Source organism: Scyliorhinus canicula, chromosome 6 (genome assembly GCF_902713615.1).
Source record: "Scyliorhinus canicula chromosome 6, sScyCan1.1, whole genome shotgun sequence".
Classification (NCBI taxonomy): domain Eukaryota; kingdom Metazoa; phylum Chordata; class Chondrichthyes; order Carcharhiniformes; family Scyliorhinidae; genus Scyliorhinus; species Scyliorhinus canicula.
The window spans coordinates 138,111,131-138,129,321 of record NC_052151.1 but is presented as its reverse complement, the minus strand read 5'-3'; the positions used below and the strand labels follow the sequence as shown (position 1 = coordinate 138,129,321).

Here is an 18,191-nt window from a genome sequence, read left to right as displayed (position 1 = left end):
TGCCATAGCAACAAGACTCCCTGAATGATCAGTGACACTGCACATCTATATTTTTGATTGCTTTCCAGGGGAACTGAAGATTCTCTGTGAAAGATACAGAGTTTACTTTGCGACACAACCATTGCTGTTTTTTCAAAAGAGGACATTTAAATAAAGATATTTTCAGCAAAAACGTCATTGCAGTGTTAATGTAAGCCTACTAATGACACTAATTATGATTATTATTAAAAAAACATTTATAATCAGGCTTTCCTAAATCAAATTGAAAGTAGACTACATTAGAATGGACACTTGTGTGGAATCCTGGAAGCCCAAAAGATGTAAGTAATCCCAACTGAAACTGAGTCATGATATATAGCATGCTTATCAATGTCAGTGCAAAAACTAAGTGCGATTTACATACTGAGCTCATCGAATGAGATTCACAAAGGAGGGAAAGGGGAATGTATGTGAGAAGACAATTCTTCTTTCATTCTCATCTCCGATTTAGGGAAAGGAATTAGTGGGTATACAGGAGGGTCAACACGGAAATGAGGGACACCAAGTTATAATACCTGTTACAGTCTGTCCTGTGTTCCTTTTTGTTCTGGGATTTTAGCTCAAAACCTGGAGGAAAGGTGAGGCCCATAGAAGAGGTTAATATTCTGTTTATTCTGTTAGTCTGGTACTACTTTCAGAGTTGTAGCTTTTGAGATTAATCCCATAATTGGCTGTCATGCTCTGTGCTGGATGAGTATCTGGAATATTTTGTTTTTCGTCTCTGACTTTGATTGCTTTGAGTGAGAAAGTGCCAACATCAACACCGTTAAATGGACTAGAGTTGAAAAGATATCACTAAAAAAAAACAAGCTGTGACTCCTGAGGGAACATGAAACCAATCCACAGAGGAAAATATGAAAAAAAGTGTTCCCTATTGGAAGAGCAACTGTAACCAGTTCCTGATGACAAAAGAAGAAAAGAACTGTTTGGAATTGTGAATGGTTTATATGGGAAGAGTGACAAGCCATATAGCTGTCACAAAGCTACAGTGAGCAATGTGACAAAGGAGTACAGTACTGCTGTATGACTTTCTTTCCCCTTCAGATGATACATCTATCCAGAGAAATGTGCAGGATAAATAAAGGAGTATGAATCTGAAGTTTTGCCATCATTCATCCCCAGCTTTGAAATGTCATGGACAGACATTTCGAAATTCTGTGCAAATGTTCAAAAATCAATGCTTTGAAGAAATCATAAAATATGTCAGTGAAAAAAAAAGTTGTAGTCTAAAGCCATTGAAACATGTTTTAAAAATTCACTCCATATAGTGTAGAAAGCGAAACTTTGAGATATTTTAATGTAAATTAACGGTAAACCTTATACTGAACTACCTGTAGAATCAACACCGAAAAAAGGGTTTTAACTTTAACCAGTCTCAAACTCTAAATCATTATACATCATTGCTTGTTCCATACAGCTTACTAATAGTACCGCAGACAAATTATTCATGAATAACTGAGTCATGTAAATAGCCTGTATGATGGTTAAGTTGAAAGAATATTCAAGTTATGCAGAAAATATATATATTTTTCATAAATTAAGTTTACTGCAAAATTACATAAACAATAGCAGTTTATTTTTACTAACAGATAGTTAAAGGTAATTGATATAAATTCATAAAATCCATGAACAATCTACTCTGAAATCCGGCACTTTGAGTAAGAGCATTACTTTAGTTGCTTTAGGCCTTTTTCAGCAATTTAATCTCAATGATACTTAACTAACTGAAAATTCAATTCACTACTTTGAGAATATAAACCAAAGGAAAATTAAATTTCATATATTGAACTAACATAGGAGCATTTTCACTAATTTTACTTTCATTTTATGTCATTAAGTCTTCAAGGAGTTGTTTGCCCAATTTATGCATGGCACATCTAAGTATATCCATGGGATCAATGGAAATGAACTGAAAAATTAATTTACTCTTAAAAGTCTCTTAAAACCAAAAGTTTTTTACCATAATTTTCACTTCCATTTTAGCAGCAGAGTTGAGAAAGCCTTATAATCAGCATTATGCCCATTATATTTCATTGTAATATATCAACCTGTGCCAATTAAGGAATAATTTCATAACTGACAGATTACATGAAATCCAAATTATAAGTTTCTCAAATCAAACGAGAGTGGAACATATAATGAAATTGTTTAATTTGCACAAATTTTATTTACTTGCTATGTATGTAATTTTGCAAAACTGGAATATTTAACATGCCATAATCTTTCTGACATAATGCAAACTAAAGGTTTGTTAAATCTCGTTAGTTATGTGAAGAAGAGTACCATCATAATTCTAGCATCAGGGTGGTGCAAAAGTAATATATTCCTTGGCAAATGGCTGATGATAATTGAAAATGATCTTTCCCCGAACAGCAGAATTTTAATATGAACTTAAGGCAGCAGTATAATACTTTTGTGGTTTAAAAAATAAAATAAACCAAAGACGTCTCCAAAAAGCAGGTCTTTTGTCAAATAAATAGGGATCCTCAGTCATGGAACATCTCATTTCTTCACTCTAAATTGAAGCAGCTATTAATCAAAAATATAATAGGCAAATAAACCTGGGTTTAGTTTCAATTTAGGAATACATTCATCTGAAATGATGGAAAGAATGGCTACTGGCCCTGTGACAGGAGGTTCTATCTTCATAACCCTGCAAGAGAGGAAAACAACACGAATGAACCCTACAAAAGAACCGACCAGATCACAGCTTGAGGAAGGCAAACCTTTTGATCAGTTCCTTGAAATATAAGCTGCAGGAAGCTAGAACATTTTGATGGACTTCAAACTCTTTGCCTTCAACAGTTATTTTCAGGTCTGTAAACTCTTTCGCTCTGCGCTGCTGGTTCAACTCCTTCAACATTTCTGCAGAACAGAGAAGACAGACATTGCCAGGGTTCCGATGACGAAATTTGCGAATGAATTAAAGAGACAGATACCTGGTGAACTCTAGCCGAGTCGCACACGTTGACATTTGAATATAACACTCATTTGGCGATAAAAAAAAATCATTGATACAATGTAAAAAAACAAAGCACGCACCATTTGGTTGAATAAATGAAAGAATAAAATGAAAGCCTCTTGAGTCTTTAATAGGTAAAATACACTTCTCCTCATCAACATAATTAAAGACAACATGTGTATCACCACAGAAAGACGAGAGAAGAAAATGAAATAATCAAAGCATTTCTAAAACCTTCTAACTGATATATCGCTTCCCACCCTCCAAAAAACCTCTACCTTAATTTGGGAACTTACTGTATCATTGAAAACATGGTACAGTGTGCTGCAAATAAAAGACACTAAGAGCTTAACTGGTTAAACCAAATGTACCTGGAGGAACAAGATTAATTTATTAAAAATGAAAAAATTCACTTTCTAATTTATAAAACTGTCAAGTAACATATGCTTTTCCCATTTTTCTAATCATTTTTGTAATAATCAACCATTTTGAAAGACACTATTAAATTTAAAATCTAAATATGATGGCTTGTTTAATCACTTTGGAATGAACTTCAATCAAACAGGTTTGAATGTAAGCAAGTTACTTGTCAGATTTTTTTAACCATTCAAAGTTCAGCTTTTAGCTTACTATAAAATGAATTTGGCCTGACACAGCCTTGTAGATAGAAGTTCAATAATAAAGAATATTTTAGCAGACATCTCTATTCGTTGATTTTTGTAAAAAGGTTGTAGGATGCTTAGAATTATTAACATTTATTGTGTGCCAAAAAGTATTTTAAGCATCCAGATTGAATGACTGAATGTTGTCAAATTTTCAGTTGTAACAATGAAAGTGATGAGGAAAAAGTTGTTTTTGTTACAAACGCAGAAGAGATTAATGAGATCATGGCTGACCTGATCTTAGCCTTATCTCCAGAATGAAAAATTTATGCAAAACTTACCCAGTAAGGAACCTTTGGTTTTGGTTAATTTATTAGGGCTTAACAGCTTTGGGTTTACCAGCTTTTAGATTTTACATAGTGGGAAAACCTATAGGGTTAGCATTTATACAAACTATTTTCAACATGGAGGTCCTGCTGTGCTCCTATTAATGTTTTTAAAGCATTGTTAGTATGTGGGAGGAGAAAAGAGAACAAAAAATACATTTCTTATTTTTGGAGGACCTTGGCACCATCAGAATATGAATGCTGGAGAAACAAAATAAATGATAAACATTTCCGAAGCAATTGATTTTTCTTTTTAAGGCCTCATCAGATGAAGCTGATTTCAAATAAAACTGCTCACAAAGACTAAGCAGTCTCTGGTGTGGATTTTTCCTTTCTCAATGTTAATTTGTCTCTGGCACCAAGTTAAGGGACTCTTCAGGCACACAGCAATAGTGATCAAGAAAATAAACCAATCATATTGAAGCATTCTAACAGACAGCAAACCAGGAGGTAAAATGCCATGATGGTCCTTTCCCAATGGCAGCGATGTTGGATTTGTGTTGGTTCTCCTGCCAGTGAGTGAGACCCCCATCCCCAATATTAAATTATGCCACATATGTCTGTGAAAATTGTTGCACATTTTTCACTAAAGATCGGTGATGCTTCGCGTGTTGCAATGCAAGGAAATATCAAAGCAATACATTTCAAAACCCAGAAGTAAACGTATTAATTATTAACATGTCTCGTGACATAACCTTTCATGGGTAGGGATGAATGGTCTTGGCTTCAAGGTTCTCCAGAGTTTTAAATATTGCTCCATGAATGATTCAATCAGCATTATACAATTACACAATTTAGTTGGCCAGGAATTTATTTACAAATTTTGTTTTTTTATATAACAAACAACTTCATTTCTGCACAGTGCTCTTTCAAGAACACAATGAGGGTCAGTTAAGAAGCAGCAGAATTTGGCTGTTGACGAAATCAAATGGCAGCTAAGGCTGAAATGTAATCTAATCCATGAGCTGTAGGAAGTTCAATATATCCGTGGAGATATCAGATATCAAAGTCAACATTTATAGGCCTATATTTCTGGTGGTCATGCCATTGCAGATCTCACCATGAATTAACTTTAGATCATTTGTGAAATTTTAAAGAGTTGCAACACCATTTTTCATTAAGTTACCTTTGAATAAGGGTGGCACAATGGCGTCGTGGTTAGCACTACTGCATCACGGCACCGAGCACCAGGGTCACTGTCATGCGGAGTTTGCACATTCTCCCCGTGATTGCATGGGTGTCACCCCACCCAACCCAAAGATGTGCAGATGAATTGGCCACGCTAAAGTGTCCCTTCATTGGAAAAAGAAAATTGGGTACTCTAAATTTATAAAAAATAAACTTTGAATAGTTCATTGCAAATTGAGCCATGTTTATTTCTCTTTGATTTAGTTAATAATCTGACTTCTTCTGCTACCTACGTCTTTTGAAATATTGTACTTTGTCTTTGAATGATTTCAACAAGAGCATCATTCCCTTCCTTAGCTAGCAGGTACTTTTTTTAGGCAGACTTCCATCTTGTGAGACAATGGTTTGTGCCTTGGTGGTCAACACTGTGCTAAGCATTGCCTGGTGTGGCTTGGAAGCTACATTTGCTATAATCGTTTATTCTCATGTTTACATGGCTTGTGAAGTTACTTCTTTTGTCATCTTAAGGCTGAAGTTTCTTTCATTTCTAATAATGTCCCCTACCTGTTCGTAGAACAGTGTAGAATTTAAAAGAGCCTGCCAGAGTGGAGATAATAGAGGTGGGGGGATGGGTGCAGGGAGAAACGGTGAGGGTACCCGCATTGGATTCCCAGCATCAGGGAAATTGTCCCCGATTGGGGGCAGGAAGAGTTTGGCATAGGGTCCTGTCAGCAGGATGTTAATCAGGTTCATTAATGAGCCACTTGACACTAATTCTGGAATTCAGTGGTAGCTCAAGGATTTAACAGGACTCATCTCTCCCGTGTCGGCCAAAGGCTGCCCAGCAAATGCTGTTGTCTTGAAGTGGGTTGGTAGATCCCTCGGGGATCAAGGGAACCAGCACCCAGCATCGCGAAGTAGGGCAGAAAGGCTGCTGAAACCCACCCCCCTGCCATTGACTCCAACCCTCTACCACCCCTCTCTGATGACATCCTCTTGTCGATCCCCATCCCATCAACTTGCGACCTGAGATCCAACAGCAACCGTTGGGCTGAACAATGGAAGTGGTGATGCTGGCAACAACGAGGATCTGGTGGCCTCTGATTGGCCAGCAGATTGAAGGTGGGATTTCTTCCCTACTGGGGGCTTGATAGTGTGGAAGGCCCAACGCTGACCAGTTATTGTTGGGCCTCCATCATGGTAGTGACATGGGCTGTCATCGAATCCCCATCTGGTGGGGGGAGGGGGGGGGGGGGGGGGAGGTGGGGGGGGGGGGGGGGGGAGGTGTGATTTAGTGGACATAAATCAAAGTTCGCTTTTGCGTGCATTTGGTGGGGTGTTTCTCGGCGGTTGAAGCGTTGGGTGGCACTGATAAGGTGCTAGGGGCACTGCCAGGGTTCCACCCTGGCAGTGCCAAGGTGCTCAGATGACAGGGTGTGTGCCAGAGTACCACCCTGCCCCCCCCCCCCCCCCACCCCCCCCCCCCACCCCCCAGAGGTGCCATCACACCTGGTCCATGTTTGTGGGAACGAGTGTCAAACAGTCTCCGGTCGAAGTCTTGCAAGCGCAGCCGTTGACTCCTGGGCACCGGACGAAAGTGACATCTGGGTATTTAAATGGGCCTAGTGGCTCAATATATTATGCTGAGGGTCGTGATCCAGATCGTGACAGGCGGAGCGAGTCAGGTGACTTCACCCAATGCGCTGGGTACAATGTGGTGCCTGAATTGCGCCCTTTATTTTCCCCTCAATCCTATTTCCAAGAACAATAAGAGCTTTTATACACAGTCAATGTCTGGGACTTCAAACAGTCCTAGTTCATCCTTGAAGTTGAATAGCTCTTTATATACTCATAACAAAAGTGTAAACCTAAAATAAACACTATGTCAAGTATGGTCAATTTTAATTTTTTTTTTGTACAGACTGTAAGCTTCACTCCCCTTGATACCAAGAATATGAATCGACCACGATATCCTATAGCAACACCCTGTTGGTCTGGTGACATCAGCATCATGCCTGCACCTCACCGCATTTTAAAATTAGCATGCAGTATTTAACGCTCCACAATAGTAAAGTAATTTCTTTTTTCACTTTTCAAGACCTTATTGGTCTCAGTAGCTCTCATGTAGATACTGAAATTCTTCTATGAAAGATATTTGAGTTTTATTGTTTTTTATTCTCAATTGTACTTTGTTCTCTGGTTCTTTAAGTTCAACACTTTTAGTCTTGTTTTCTGTTTGATTGTCGACGCTATTAAAAATCTCAAGAAAAAATAGAATGGTTGCATAGTGTATTTGCGTACTGATGTCTGGTTTGACAGAATGGTGCCATGCATCACACCACTGAACACCCACTCTTAGCTGTGATGATGCAGGAGAGTCACCTAGTTGATACCACGTACTTTCCCACAGGGATTAAGAGTAAGGTTTAAAATGTGAATGGTTTTTTTGCATCTCCATGAAGAGTGGCATAGGTAGAGGCCTGGGACCAGCTTGCTCGTGTATGTCCTTGACCATAGATATGCCAAACAAGATCTGAAGAGGGAGAAAATAGTGGAGAGGAAAGCAAGTAGATGACAAAACATTTCCAGAGATCAAGAAAGCTAATCTTTTCTAATTATCGTATTTCAGATTTTTAAAAAGACATGTATATTGGAAAATATTATTGTCCTTGTGGTTGTATCCATCACATATTTGCCTGCTTGAGTTCCACAAATTAATGGCTGTAAGGCTAATCGTACTCTTGTTAAAGTAGGCCAATAGTCCCGGAGGGCTGAAATTTTGAAATAATCCACAGCCTCATTTCAATACCAAGAACAGGGAAAATGAGGTAACTTGTGTTTTTCAAAAATTCACTGTAACCTCCCAATCAGCTAAGGGCCAGCGTGAAAAGGCTTGGAAAGCTAAACCCAAAGTGCAGCCAATAAGCTTGCAGGAAAATGTTGGAGTAGCCCAGCAGCCTGCCTTTGGTTTACGAGTTACTAATGTGAGGGTGGTGTACAATGAGCTAGTGAAACTGGTCCTTTCTGTTTCTCAATTCCACCACTCTCAAGTGTTTCCCCCACAGGGGTGAAAAGAAATTCAGCATTGTGGCATTAATTCCTAGATCACAAATCACACCGTTCATCATAGTCATGAATAAGCCAGCCATAGTTTGGATGATAGCTGCAAGTTTCCTTATAGCAAGCAGCACAGCTCTGCATCGGTCTCTCTGTTGACCCAGTCTATGAGGAGCTAATTCCCACAGACAATGCCGACGAGGTGCATCAGGGCTTGCAAAATTAGTTCGCAGCAATCACAGCAACTGCAATTAATGAGGCTACTGTATTCATTAATTATTTGATATGCTTTGGTTCAGTACAACTGAAAGCACATCATACTGATGATTGTGATGTTTCTGAGGAGATACACATAACTAGTAGTACCAATAGGCGTGCCGTCCAAGGTCCCTTTGCAATATTGTCTTTACCTGTATTTTCTGTGAAGCAAAATATGTGAACCCTGTCTACAGATGTGAGAGTGGGTAAATATACTCACAAAAGTTAATACTATACACCATAGAACAACTCTTGTGCAGCTGACCTGCATCTTTAAGATTCTGTCTTCTTCAATTAAATTTGAGAGGGTGATTTCCATCATCAACAGCAGTAAAAAAAGGTTCAATAATTGCCACAAATATCTGAGAACCTGAACACCAGGAGGAAAAAATACACTTCCCTCAATATTACTGTGTCCACCAGTGGAAGAATTACCAGTCAGGAACCGTAGACATTCAAATCATGTGATTAATGTACTAACGTTCTGCACAGTAGAATGACTGAAAACAACATACAAGAGTAATACCCGCCAAATTAATACCTAAATGAAACAATTGCCTGTTTGAGGTGTCCTAACACCGACTAAGCTAGGTGTTCAGATGGGGGTTGCAAAGTTAATGGTGGAATAAGACTACCACCCATTATCTGCACCCAGTCAGCTGATTACCACCTCATCAAACAACCTGCATCAGGAAATCTAGACAATTTTCTTCTTGTTTTATATTTCAAATGACCAAACATGCTCATATAGGGATGAATTTTAACCTGCTAATGCAGGTGGATTTCAGTGCAGGTGACAAATTAAAACACCAGCAAACTGCTGGCACATCAGGGAACCACCTACTTCTAAATTTAACTCAAGCATTCATTAGCATGCAGAACAGGCAAACCTAGCATTTAGAAATGTTAAAAGGCAATTAAGTGAAGTTTTAACCTTGGATTATGCCTTTAAAACTGAGCACACATGTGTCCAGGGGTTTCTTGGAATCAACAGATCAAACGGCAAGAGGACAACCATACAATGGGCACCAATGTTTGCCAGGACCGACACTTAGGTACGCGTTTCCACTGATGATGCCAGTCATATTGAGAGGGTCCTGATTTTCTGGCAGGATTATCATAGATTGAATTTACAGTGCAGAAGGAGGCCATTCGGCCCATCGAGTCTGCACCGGTCCTTAGAAAGAGCACCACACCCAAGCCCACACCTCCACCCTATACCCGTAAACCAGTAACCCCACCCCAAAGTTTTGGAATTAAGGGGCAATTTAGCATGGCCAGTCACCTAACCTGCACATCTTTGGTTGTGGGGGCTGTTTAGCACACTGGGCTAAATCGCTGGCTTTGAAAGCAGACCAAGCAGGCCAGCAGCACGGTTCGATTCCCGTAACAGCCTCCCCGAACAGGCGCCGGAATGTGGCGACTAGGGGCTTTTCACAGTAACTTCATTTGAAGCCTACTCGTGACAATAAGCGATTTTCATTCATTTAATTTTCATTTTCAACATGGGGAGAATGTGTAAACTCCACACGGACAGTGACCCAGAGCCGGGATCGAACCTGGAACCTCGGCGCCGTGAGGCAGCAGGGCTAACACAGTGCCACCGTGCTGCCTTATGAAGACCTAATTTAACCTCGGGCACCCTTCACATGCATCAGCAAGAGTGTCCAGGATGGTAGTAGTCTGCTGCACCTTTCACAATATCACACCACAGAAAGAATTGAAGTTGCATGAGAATAAACATCGAGACATAAAAAATAGAAGCAGGAAGAGGCTATTTGGTCCTTCAAGCCTGCTCTACCATACATTATGATCATGGCTAATTATCTAATGCAATAGCCTTATCCCGCCTTCCACCCCTGCCCCTCTCCCAATATCCTTTGAGCCCCTCTGCCGCAAGGGCTATATCCAACTCCTTCCTGAAAACCTATGTTTTGGCCTCAATTACTTTCTGTGGTAGAGAATTCCACAGGCTGACCACTCTCGGGGTGAAGTGCTCATCTTTTACTATTGGCATGTGATTATTCACAAGACAAAGGCTACGTGGAAGGAGGAGGCAAATATGGAGAGTGTGGAACAAGGTGATTGGAAGTTTGTAATTTATAAACAAACATGACAACGTCACATATTAAAATCCATGTGAATACCTTTGTGTGTCTACAAAGACATTCACTTCCCTTCCTTTTCCTTTATTCCTACAGGAATGCTGGAGGCAGGCTGTTTGTTTCCCAGCTCTCGCTGCTCAGACGCTCTTGGCTGAAGCTAAGGGTGTTGGTGATGATGGGGCTCGGTGGAAGACTGCCCCACCTACATCTGTGGAGGGGCAGGCTTGGTCATTCGGACAGGTGGCTGCTTATGGGGCACTGACTGAGGTGATGGGCAAATGGGTGGCATTTTAAGTAAGTCCCATTTCCATGTCTCCTTTCTCCATCTTCTCTCTCCCAGCTCATCCACACTTCCCTGTTAGTCAAGAGTTCATGAACACTTCGCTGCTTTCCAGTGATGTGACGAACAGACAAGGCTAGACTTTCCTTCATCCTGTACTCAGTTGCCTGATGTGTGAGATCTCCATGGAGGAGGCCATTGTTTACATGGATAGGCATCAGCACTGTTGGAGGGCATTTTCTGATACAGGACTGTGATATAAATTATATGTAACTAGATATGTGCTCCTATATTACTTTTGAATAGTTCTGATGAGACAAATGGTACTCATTCGCTTAAATGCCTGTTTAGAAGAAGCAATTTATAGAAATAGATAGTGCATACACAATACTGTTAATATCAGAAAGGACACAAAATGGCTGTTAGCTATTAAAGCAATACTAAAGACACGAAATGGCCGAACTAGCCACATTCCTGAACAATAAGTTACAAACTGAGAGAACCAGGGGCGGAATTCTCCGAACCCCCGCAGGGTTGGGGCCTTCGTAAACCCCGACCCCGCCGTGGCCAGAATTCTCCGCCACCCGAGAATCAGCGATGGGCCGATGTCCCGCCGCTGTCAGGCCTCTCCCGCCGACGTGGTTTAAACCACCTCTGTGCCGGCTGGGGCAGGCGGCACGAGAGGGCCTCGGGGTCCTGGGGGGCGGCGCGGGGCGATCGGACCCCGGGGGGTGCCCCCACAGTGTGGGGCACTCTTTTTCTTCTGCCGCCACCACGGCCTCCACCATGACGGAGGCGGAAGAGACCCCCTCCATCGCGCATGCGCCGGTGGTGATGTCAGCGGCTGCTGACGCTCCGGCGCATGCATGGACTCATGCCGACCGGCGAAGGCCTTTCGGCCAGCCCCGACGCTGGCCGGCGAGGCGCCAAAGGCTGTTGGCGCCAGTAGGCGGAGCCGAAGACACTCCGGCGCTGGCCTAGCCCCTAAAGGTGCGGAATGTGCACCTTTGTGGAGGCCCGACGCCAGAGTGGTTGGCGCCACTCCGCTACGCCGGGACCCCCCGCCCCGCCAGGTAGGGGAGAATACAGAACAAGGAATGCAATGTATCATTAGTAAGCTCAAGGTCCACAGCTGCAGACAGGACATATCCTTGTGTTAGTATTGATTGACTTCTATATGAAGTTAGGGGCAAGTAAGACAACACCCACTTTAACCATATATGTGATAACTGGGATGCTAAGAATATTGATTGACTGCATGTAATGAAGTGTGACGCAAATATAGTTGATTGATTGTATGTAAATAAGAATACATCTAATTCCGCCCCTTGAATCTGTATATTAACCCGTGTGAGCCTTAGCTCAAGTGAGAATGGTGTTGCCAATAGGCTGCGGAGCCTCAGGCCTTTTCCCTCAGATCTGATAGAATAAACTGTTTCTTTACTCATCCTCAGGCCTGTGTGTGTGAATATTTTCACCTCTAACATTTGGCGTAGTCTGGCAGGATGTTGCTGAGCCGGACGCCGCTCAAGCAGGTGGACAAGGCGAGTAGTCAAACCTGTGACCTCCAGAAATTGAGTCACATGGCGAGACGGACGAACAGCGAAGCAACATCCAACAAATCTGGTATCAAGTCCAAGTGAGTAAAAGACTCAGTTTAAAATTTGGCTTTTTTTGTTTTGTTTTGTTGGTCCACTATGCCATTTAATAGAGTAATAATCGGCTGCTCGAGGACCCATGCTGAGCCTGAATTAAGGGACCAATTGAGCTTTCACGTGACGATCAGAGTTAGTTGGGAATCTGAGATGCACAGACTGTTTGTTGAGTGATTAACGGGTCGCAGAATCTACCGTGACACAGTGACAAGCCAGGACCGCCACTTTCCGGGAGTGGATGATAGGTAAAGACTCTGAGCACAGTCGCCTAGGCACACCAGATACGCGGGAGATAGAGACGACATGGTTAACACGTCATGGAAAAGAAAATAGAGGCACAAGATCGCTTTTCTGGGGTCCCCGGGAATATATGAGTCTGGCGAACGGATAAGAGCAAAATACTCAGGTGCAAAAAAAATGCTCAGAGATGGGTGGGATCCCGACGCAGCCTCCGTGGAACAAAGAAACTGGTGGGATAAACAAAAGCGAGATACGGCAAAAAAAAAATAAGGCAGGAGTCATCTTAATTCACCAGTTAGAAGAACAAATGACAAAAATTAAATGCAGCCTCGTGCAAAGTTACTCTAATAATGTAAATGACAGATTTAAAGCCTTCACACCGTTTGAAAAACAGGCTATTTTAAAGGAATTGAGTTCTCACTCTCTCACATTCACACCAAATCATTTTAAGCATAGAAATAAAGTGAGAAAAGAAAGTGGCAGTACAGATTGTGCAAACTGGCAAAGAATCACAGGGAACTGCTACAATTATGGCTAAGGACTGTAGCCCAAAAGATCATGCAGCATTCCTGGAATGTCTCAAGGAGAGGGGAAAGAAACAGCCTCCCTGGGAATGGACATTTTAAATTAACTAAAAGTTTAGACATGTCCAAAGGAAAAGAAAAAAAAAATCAAATAAAGTAAAAATCCAAAAGATCAGACCTCGTGGTTATTGAGGAATGATGAGGGGAAGGTACAATGTCCCAGAAACGTTTTAACCCAATTCATAAAAGTGAAAGCCGGGTTGATTTCAATAAGACACACTGCGGCACAGTAGAAAAAAGGAGCTGAAACGCTCAATCAGCTTTTTGTTGAGAAATATCTGAGGATGACAAATCTCCCTCCCAAAACAAAAAAAGGGGAGTAAAGTCAATGCAAGATTAATGTTCGAAACTGAACAATGGATTTTTGTCTAGAAGGACTTCAAATCATTTCAACTTTGCGAGATCGGATTTCAGTTTGAGATTAAGCAATGCAAGCTGTCCAGATAAACTCGACAGTAATTCAATTCATTTGAATAAAAAATACCCAATATTATCTCTTTCAAACACTGGTTAAATAGCGAACATTGAAAATTGAAATCAGTTTCAAGAACAAGAAAGAAATTAGAGTAACATTAAAAGAAAGAATAACTTGGGCGGAATTCTCCGCTCCCGGGAAAAATCGGGAAGGCCGTCGTGAACTCGGCCGAGTTTCATGACGGCCTCGGAGGCCACTCCTCTCACCATATTCACCCCCACCCAGGGGGCTAGGAGCGGCGCTCCGTTATTCTCGGCCGCCGGGCCTTGACGCAAGCGTCAAGGCCCGGCGGCCGAGAATGACGTGACGGCAGTGCCTATGTGACGTCAGCCGCGCATGCGCAGGTTAGCCGGCTCCAACTCGCGCATGCGCGGCTGACGTCACGACGGCTGACGGTTCAAACCCGCGCATGCGCGGTGGCCGTCTTCCCCTCCGCTGCCCTGCAAGACGTGGTGGCTTGTTCTTGCGGGGCGGCGGAGGGGAAAGAGTGCGTCGCTTTGAGACGCCGGCCCGACGATCGGTGGGCACCGATCGCGGGCCAGTCCCCTCCCGAGCACGGCCGTGGTGCTCACTCCCCTCTCCGCCCCCCACAAGCTTCAAACGGGCCTTTGGCGCCCATGTTCACGACGGCAGTGACCAGGTGTAGTTGCCACCATCGTGAAATGGTCGCGAATGGCAGGCCGCTCGGCCCATCCGGGTCGGAGAATCGCCGGTTGGCGTGAAAAATGGCGAGCGGCGATTCTTCCGAGCCGGGGGGGGGGGGGGGGGGGGGTGTGTGTGTGTGTGTGTGGGAGAATCGCGAGGAGCGTGAAATGAGTCGCTCGGCCCTCCCGTGATTCTCCCACCCGGCGTGGGGAGCGGAGAGTCGCGCCCATAATGTTTGAGATCACGTAACAGACGCAAATGGCAGCATTCCAAGTTCTCCACCTCCTTCGGTTCTGTACAAAAATTTAACCATTTCAACAAGGTCATCTGCACAAACAAATATACATCTCTAAGTATAGCTAATGCCTATAAAACAAGTCAGTGGAAATGGACTTAAATGGAATGACACAGATAAAGTTTTATGATGAAGGAAAATGGAGTACCTTGTTCAGTATTTTAAATAAGAAACTGTGAAACTGCTCTTTCTTTGAGAATCTGTCGCCATGAGAGAGGGCTACCAGTTAACTATGATATTTGCGAGCTGTGAGAATGTGTGTATCTGGTCTGTGAATGTTCATATATCTCTGCTACGATTTATCTTCTGAGAAGTAACCTTGAGTTTATAATTTGCAACTTTAGAATAGGAACCAGAAGGATTTTTACCTAACTTATTTTGGTTAAAGCACTGAAGTGCGAGGTTTCCTTTGTGAGTGTGGTGATATTTGTGTGTCATCTGACATTGTGATTTAAAGATCATAGTTTGAGTGTAATTAACAAATTTTTCATCCAAGTGGCACAATATTTGCAGTAGCTTCAGGAATTTGAGATAGTTGAGTTATTGTAACCTGGCCAATTAACCAGGCAAAAGCACGTCAAGGTCGGGTTCAAGCGCAACAGAATCAAGCGCGTAACCATGAGGAAAATAGATATGAAAAGGTTGCAAATGAGAACTACTAACCCCTGAATAACACGCGTGTTCGGTCCATACTGGAAGAGCTTTATACAACATTTAACACCTGGTGACGTCCAGGACACTTTTCCACTTTTCTTTTAAATTTTTAGGTTAAACATTCAAGAAAGGCTGGAACGACAGCAGCAGCTGTGGGGACTAGAGATGGCTCTTGAGATCTCAGAACAACTACAAGCACATAAAAGCGCAGGAACATCACTGATTTCACAACGGACACAGAATGAACGTAACTATATGAACTATGGTGCATTATATAATTTTATTGATGGGATGTGCATCCCAGCAGCCAGAGATCGGAACAAAGATATAACTTATTTTAATGCGTGCCTGCAGCTACATTCGGGGAAAGACAGCAGATGCGCATAGAAATTGTGTCTGTACTTCTCGCGCGTTCAGGTATTGTTTATCATATGAAATAAATATGTACAGTGTTTTAAGTAAGGTTGTTATGAAGCAGGCTGCCAATGACATGGGTGCCACTAGATTTTGAGGGCATGACAACCTACACAGGGTTAGAAGACGCATAATCAATGACGCAGTGACATTACTTAACACAGAAACTTCTATGGTAAAGTCACTAGACATATGAAGGTTAACTGTGAAGGTGGAACAACTTACAGTAATAAGGAAGAGTATATTGGGGAAAGCGGAGAAAGATCTAGCCAGCTTGGGGGAAGAGGGCCTGGGTATACAATTTAAAAGGACAACAGTGTTAGGCACACACACAAAGACATTCAACAATAATTACCAAACTCATCGACCAAGAAACGGAGAAAGCCGGAATGCTCTGACAGGGGCAGGTAAGCCACAACCTTGATCTGATGTAAAGGGGGGGAGGTGCCTGATTGAATAGACAGCCCTCAATAGACAGAACACATGGTTGTGTCTTAGGGATTACACCTGCCCCCATGCATTTTAAGTTTACGGAAGAAAAGGAAAAGGAAAATACTGCATCTTCTATCGCTATAACTTTTGTACCCCTTAGGCCCACCACTATAGGCCTAGCAAGGATCATTTGAGTTAGGATTATAAAGAGCCAGAGATGGTCCCATATTTTGCAGAAACTCTGAGCGAATAAAGACTCAAGATCAGTCAATCGGTTAAGCTTTACTACCAGTTAACGAAAAAAATCCATGCTTTGAAAAAAAAACAGAGGAACTACTTCAGAGTGAAAGTTAGTGGCAGAGAGAGTGGGGCTGTTAGATGAGCTTACTTGAAAACTGTTATGAATAACGTCATTTAATGACAGACAGCAGAGTTAGTCAGGGAGGCAGGAATGATTAATATCAAGACATTAAATGTGACATACATGGGTTCGTTTGAGGGGTGATCATTGAATCACATGCACGGTGCACGTATGGAACATCTGGGAGGTTACATGCCACAAAGGCCATATTAAAATGCACCCTGAAGCCCTCATATCGAATCATTGTAGTCATCTGGGATTCAGTAAACTTCTTCCACGACCAAAAGGGGGAAGTGTTGGAGGGTATTTTCTGATACCGGACTATGATATAAATTATAGGTGGCTCTGTAACTACATTTGTGCTCCTATATTACTTTTGAATAGTTCTGATGAGACAAAAGGTATTCATTGGCTTAGATGCCTGTTTAGAAGAAGCAATTTGGAGAAATAGTTAGTGAATACACAATGCTTGTTAATATCGGAAAGGACACAAAATGGCTGTTAGCTATTAAAGCAATACTAAAGACACAAAATGGCCGAACTAGCCACATTCTTGAACAATAAGTTACACTGTGTAAATTACCTTCTGAGAGCCAGGTGTGGGTGTGTACAGGGAGTATTTTAACAGCTGCTGATAACAGCTTCACAGAACAAGGAAAGCAATGTGTCATTTGTAAGCTCAAGGTCCACAGCTTCAGACAGGACATATCCTTGTGTTAGTTTTGAATGACTTCTGTATGAAGTTAGGGGCAAGTAAGACAACACCCATATATGTGATAATTGGGATACTAAGAAAATTGATTGACTGCACGTAATGAAGTGTGATGCGAATACAGTTGATTGATTGTATGTAAATAAGAATACATCTAATTCCGCCCCGTGAATCTGTATATTAACCCATGTGAGCCTTAGCTCAAGTGAGAAAGGGTGCTGTCAATAGGCTGTGGAGCCTCATGCCTTTTCTCTCAGATCTGATAGAATAAACTGTTTCTTTGCTCATCCTCAGGCCTCTGTGAATATTTTCACCTCTAACAAGCACAAATGCCTTCGACATCATGCACTCATGCTGAGATGGACTCCTTTAATCTCTCTCCAAGTGTGTGCAATGTCTCTGGAAAGGCTGACTGAAACTCTCACATTTTCTGCTGCTGCTCCAGAACAATTCACTTTGTTGACAGACCTCAAGGCTCAGCATCTACACCACTACCAAGCAGAGCTTGAAGGATCCTAACAAGTATGAGAAGTGAAATGTTTGAACAGGATGGAAGGGCAGCATTTGTGGAGGGTCATTGTCATTGTGAGGGATGTTTGTGATAGTGTAATAACAGGAGGGCGGGAGTCCGTGGTAGCTGACCAGGTGGGGATCAGAGAAGATGCCTTGAGAGGGAGATGGGTGTGCCTGCTAGGTTTACTGGTATGAGGAGTGATATGCAGGAGAAGGCAGGGTAAGGCATAGGGTGTGGGAATTTGTACATAAATGTGCCTTATCATTCACCTTTCATACCCTGATTAGGCCAATAGACATCCTATGGCAGGCATCCAGGAGTAATACTGCTGATCTCCTCGGTGACCTTTAGTCAAAACTGCTCGCTCTCTAAATGGGCTAAACTCCCTACAAG

At 42.2% G+C, this 18,191-nt stretch overlaps 1 protein-coding gene across 5 annotated transcripts in view; it reads right to left on the bottom strand.

Annotated features, from left to right (window-relative positions):
* LOC119967520 (kelch-like protein 29) overlaps positions 1-18,191 on the bottom strand; it is a 499,347-nt gene that overhangs the window by 134,202 nt on the left and 346,954 nt on the right. For all 5 annotated transcript variants that reach the window (XM_038800186.1, XM_038800188.1, XM_038800191.1 and 2 more), the window contains one exon: positions 2,766-2,904. In XM_038800186.1, the coding sequence (XP_038656114.1) occupies positions 2,766-2,904 (139 nt within the window). The remainder of the gene's footprint in view (positions 1-2,765; positions 2,905-18,191) is intronic.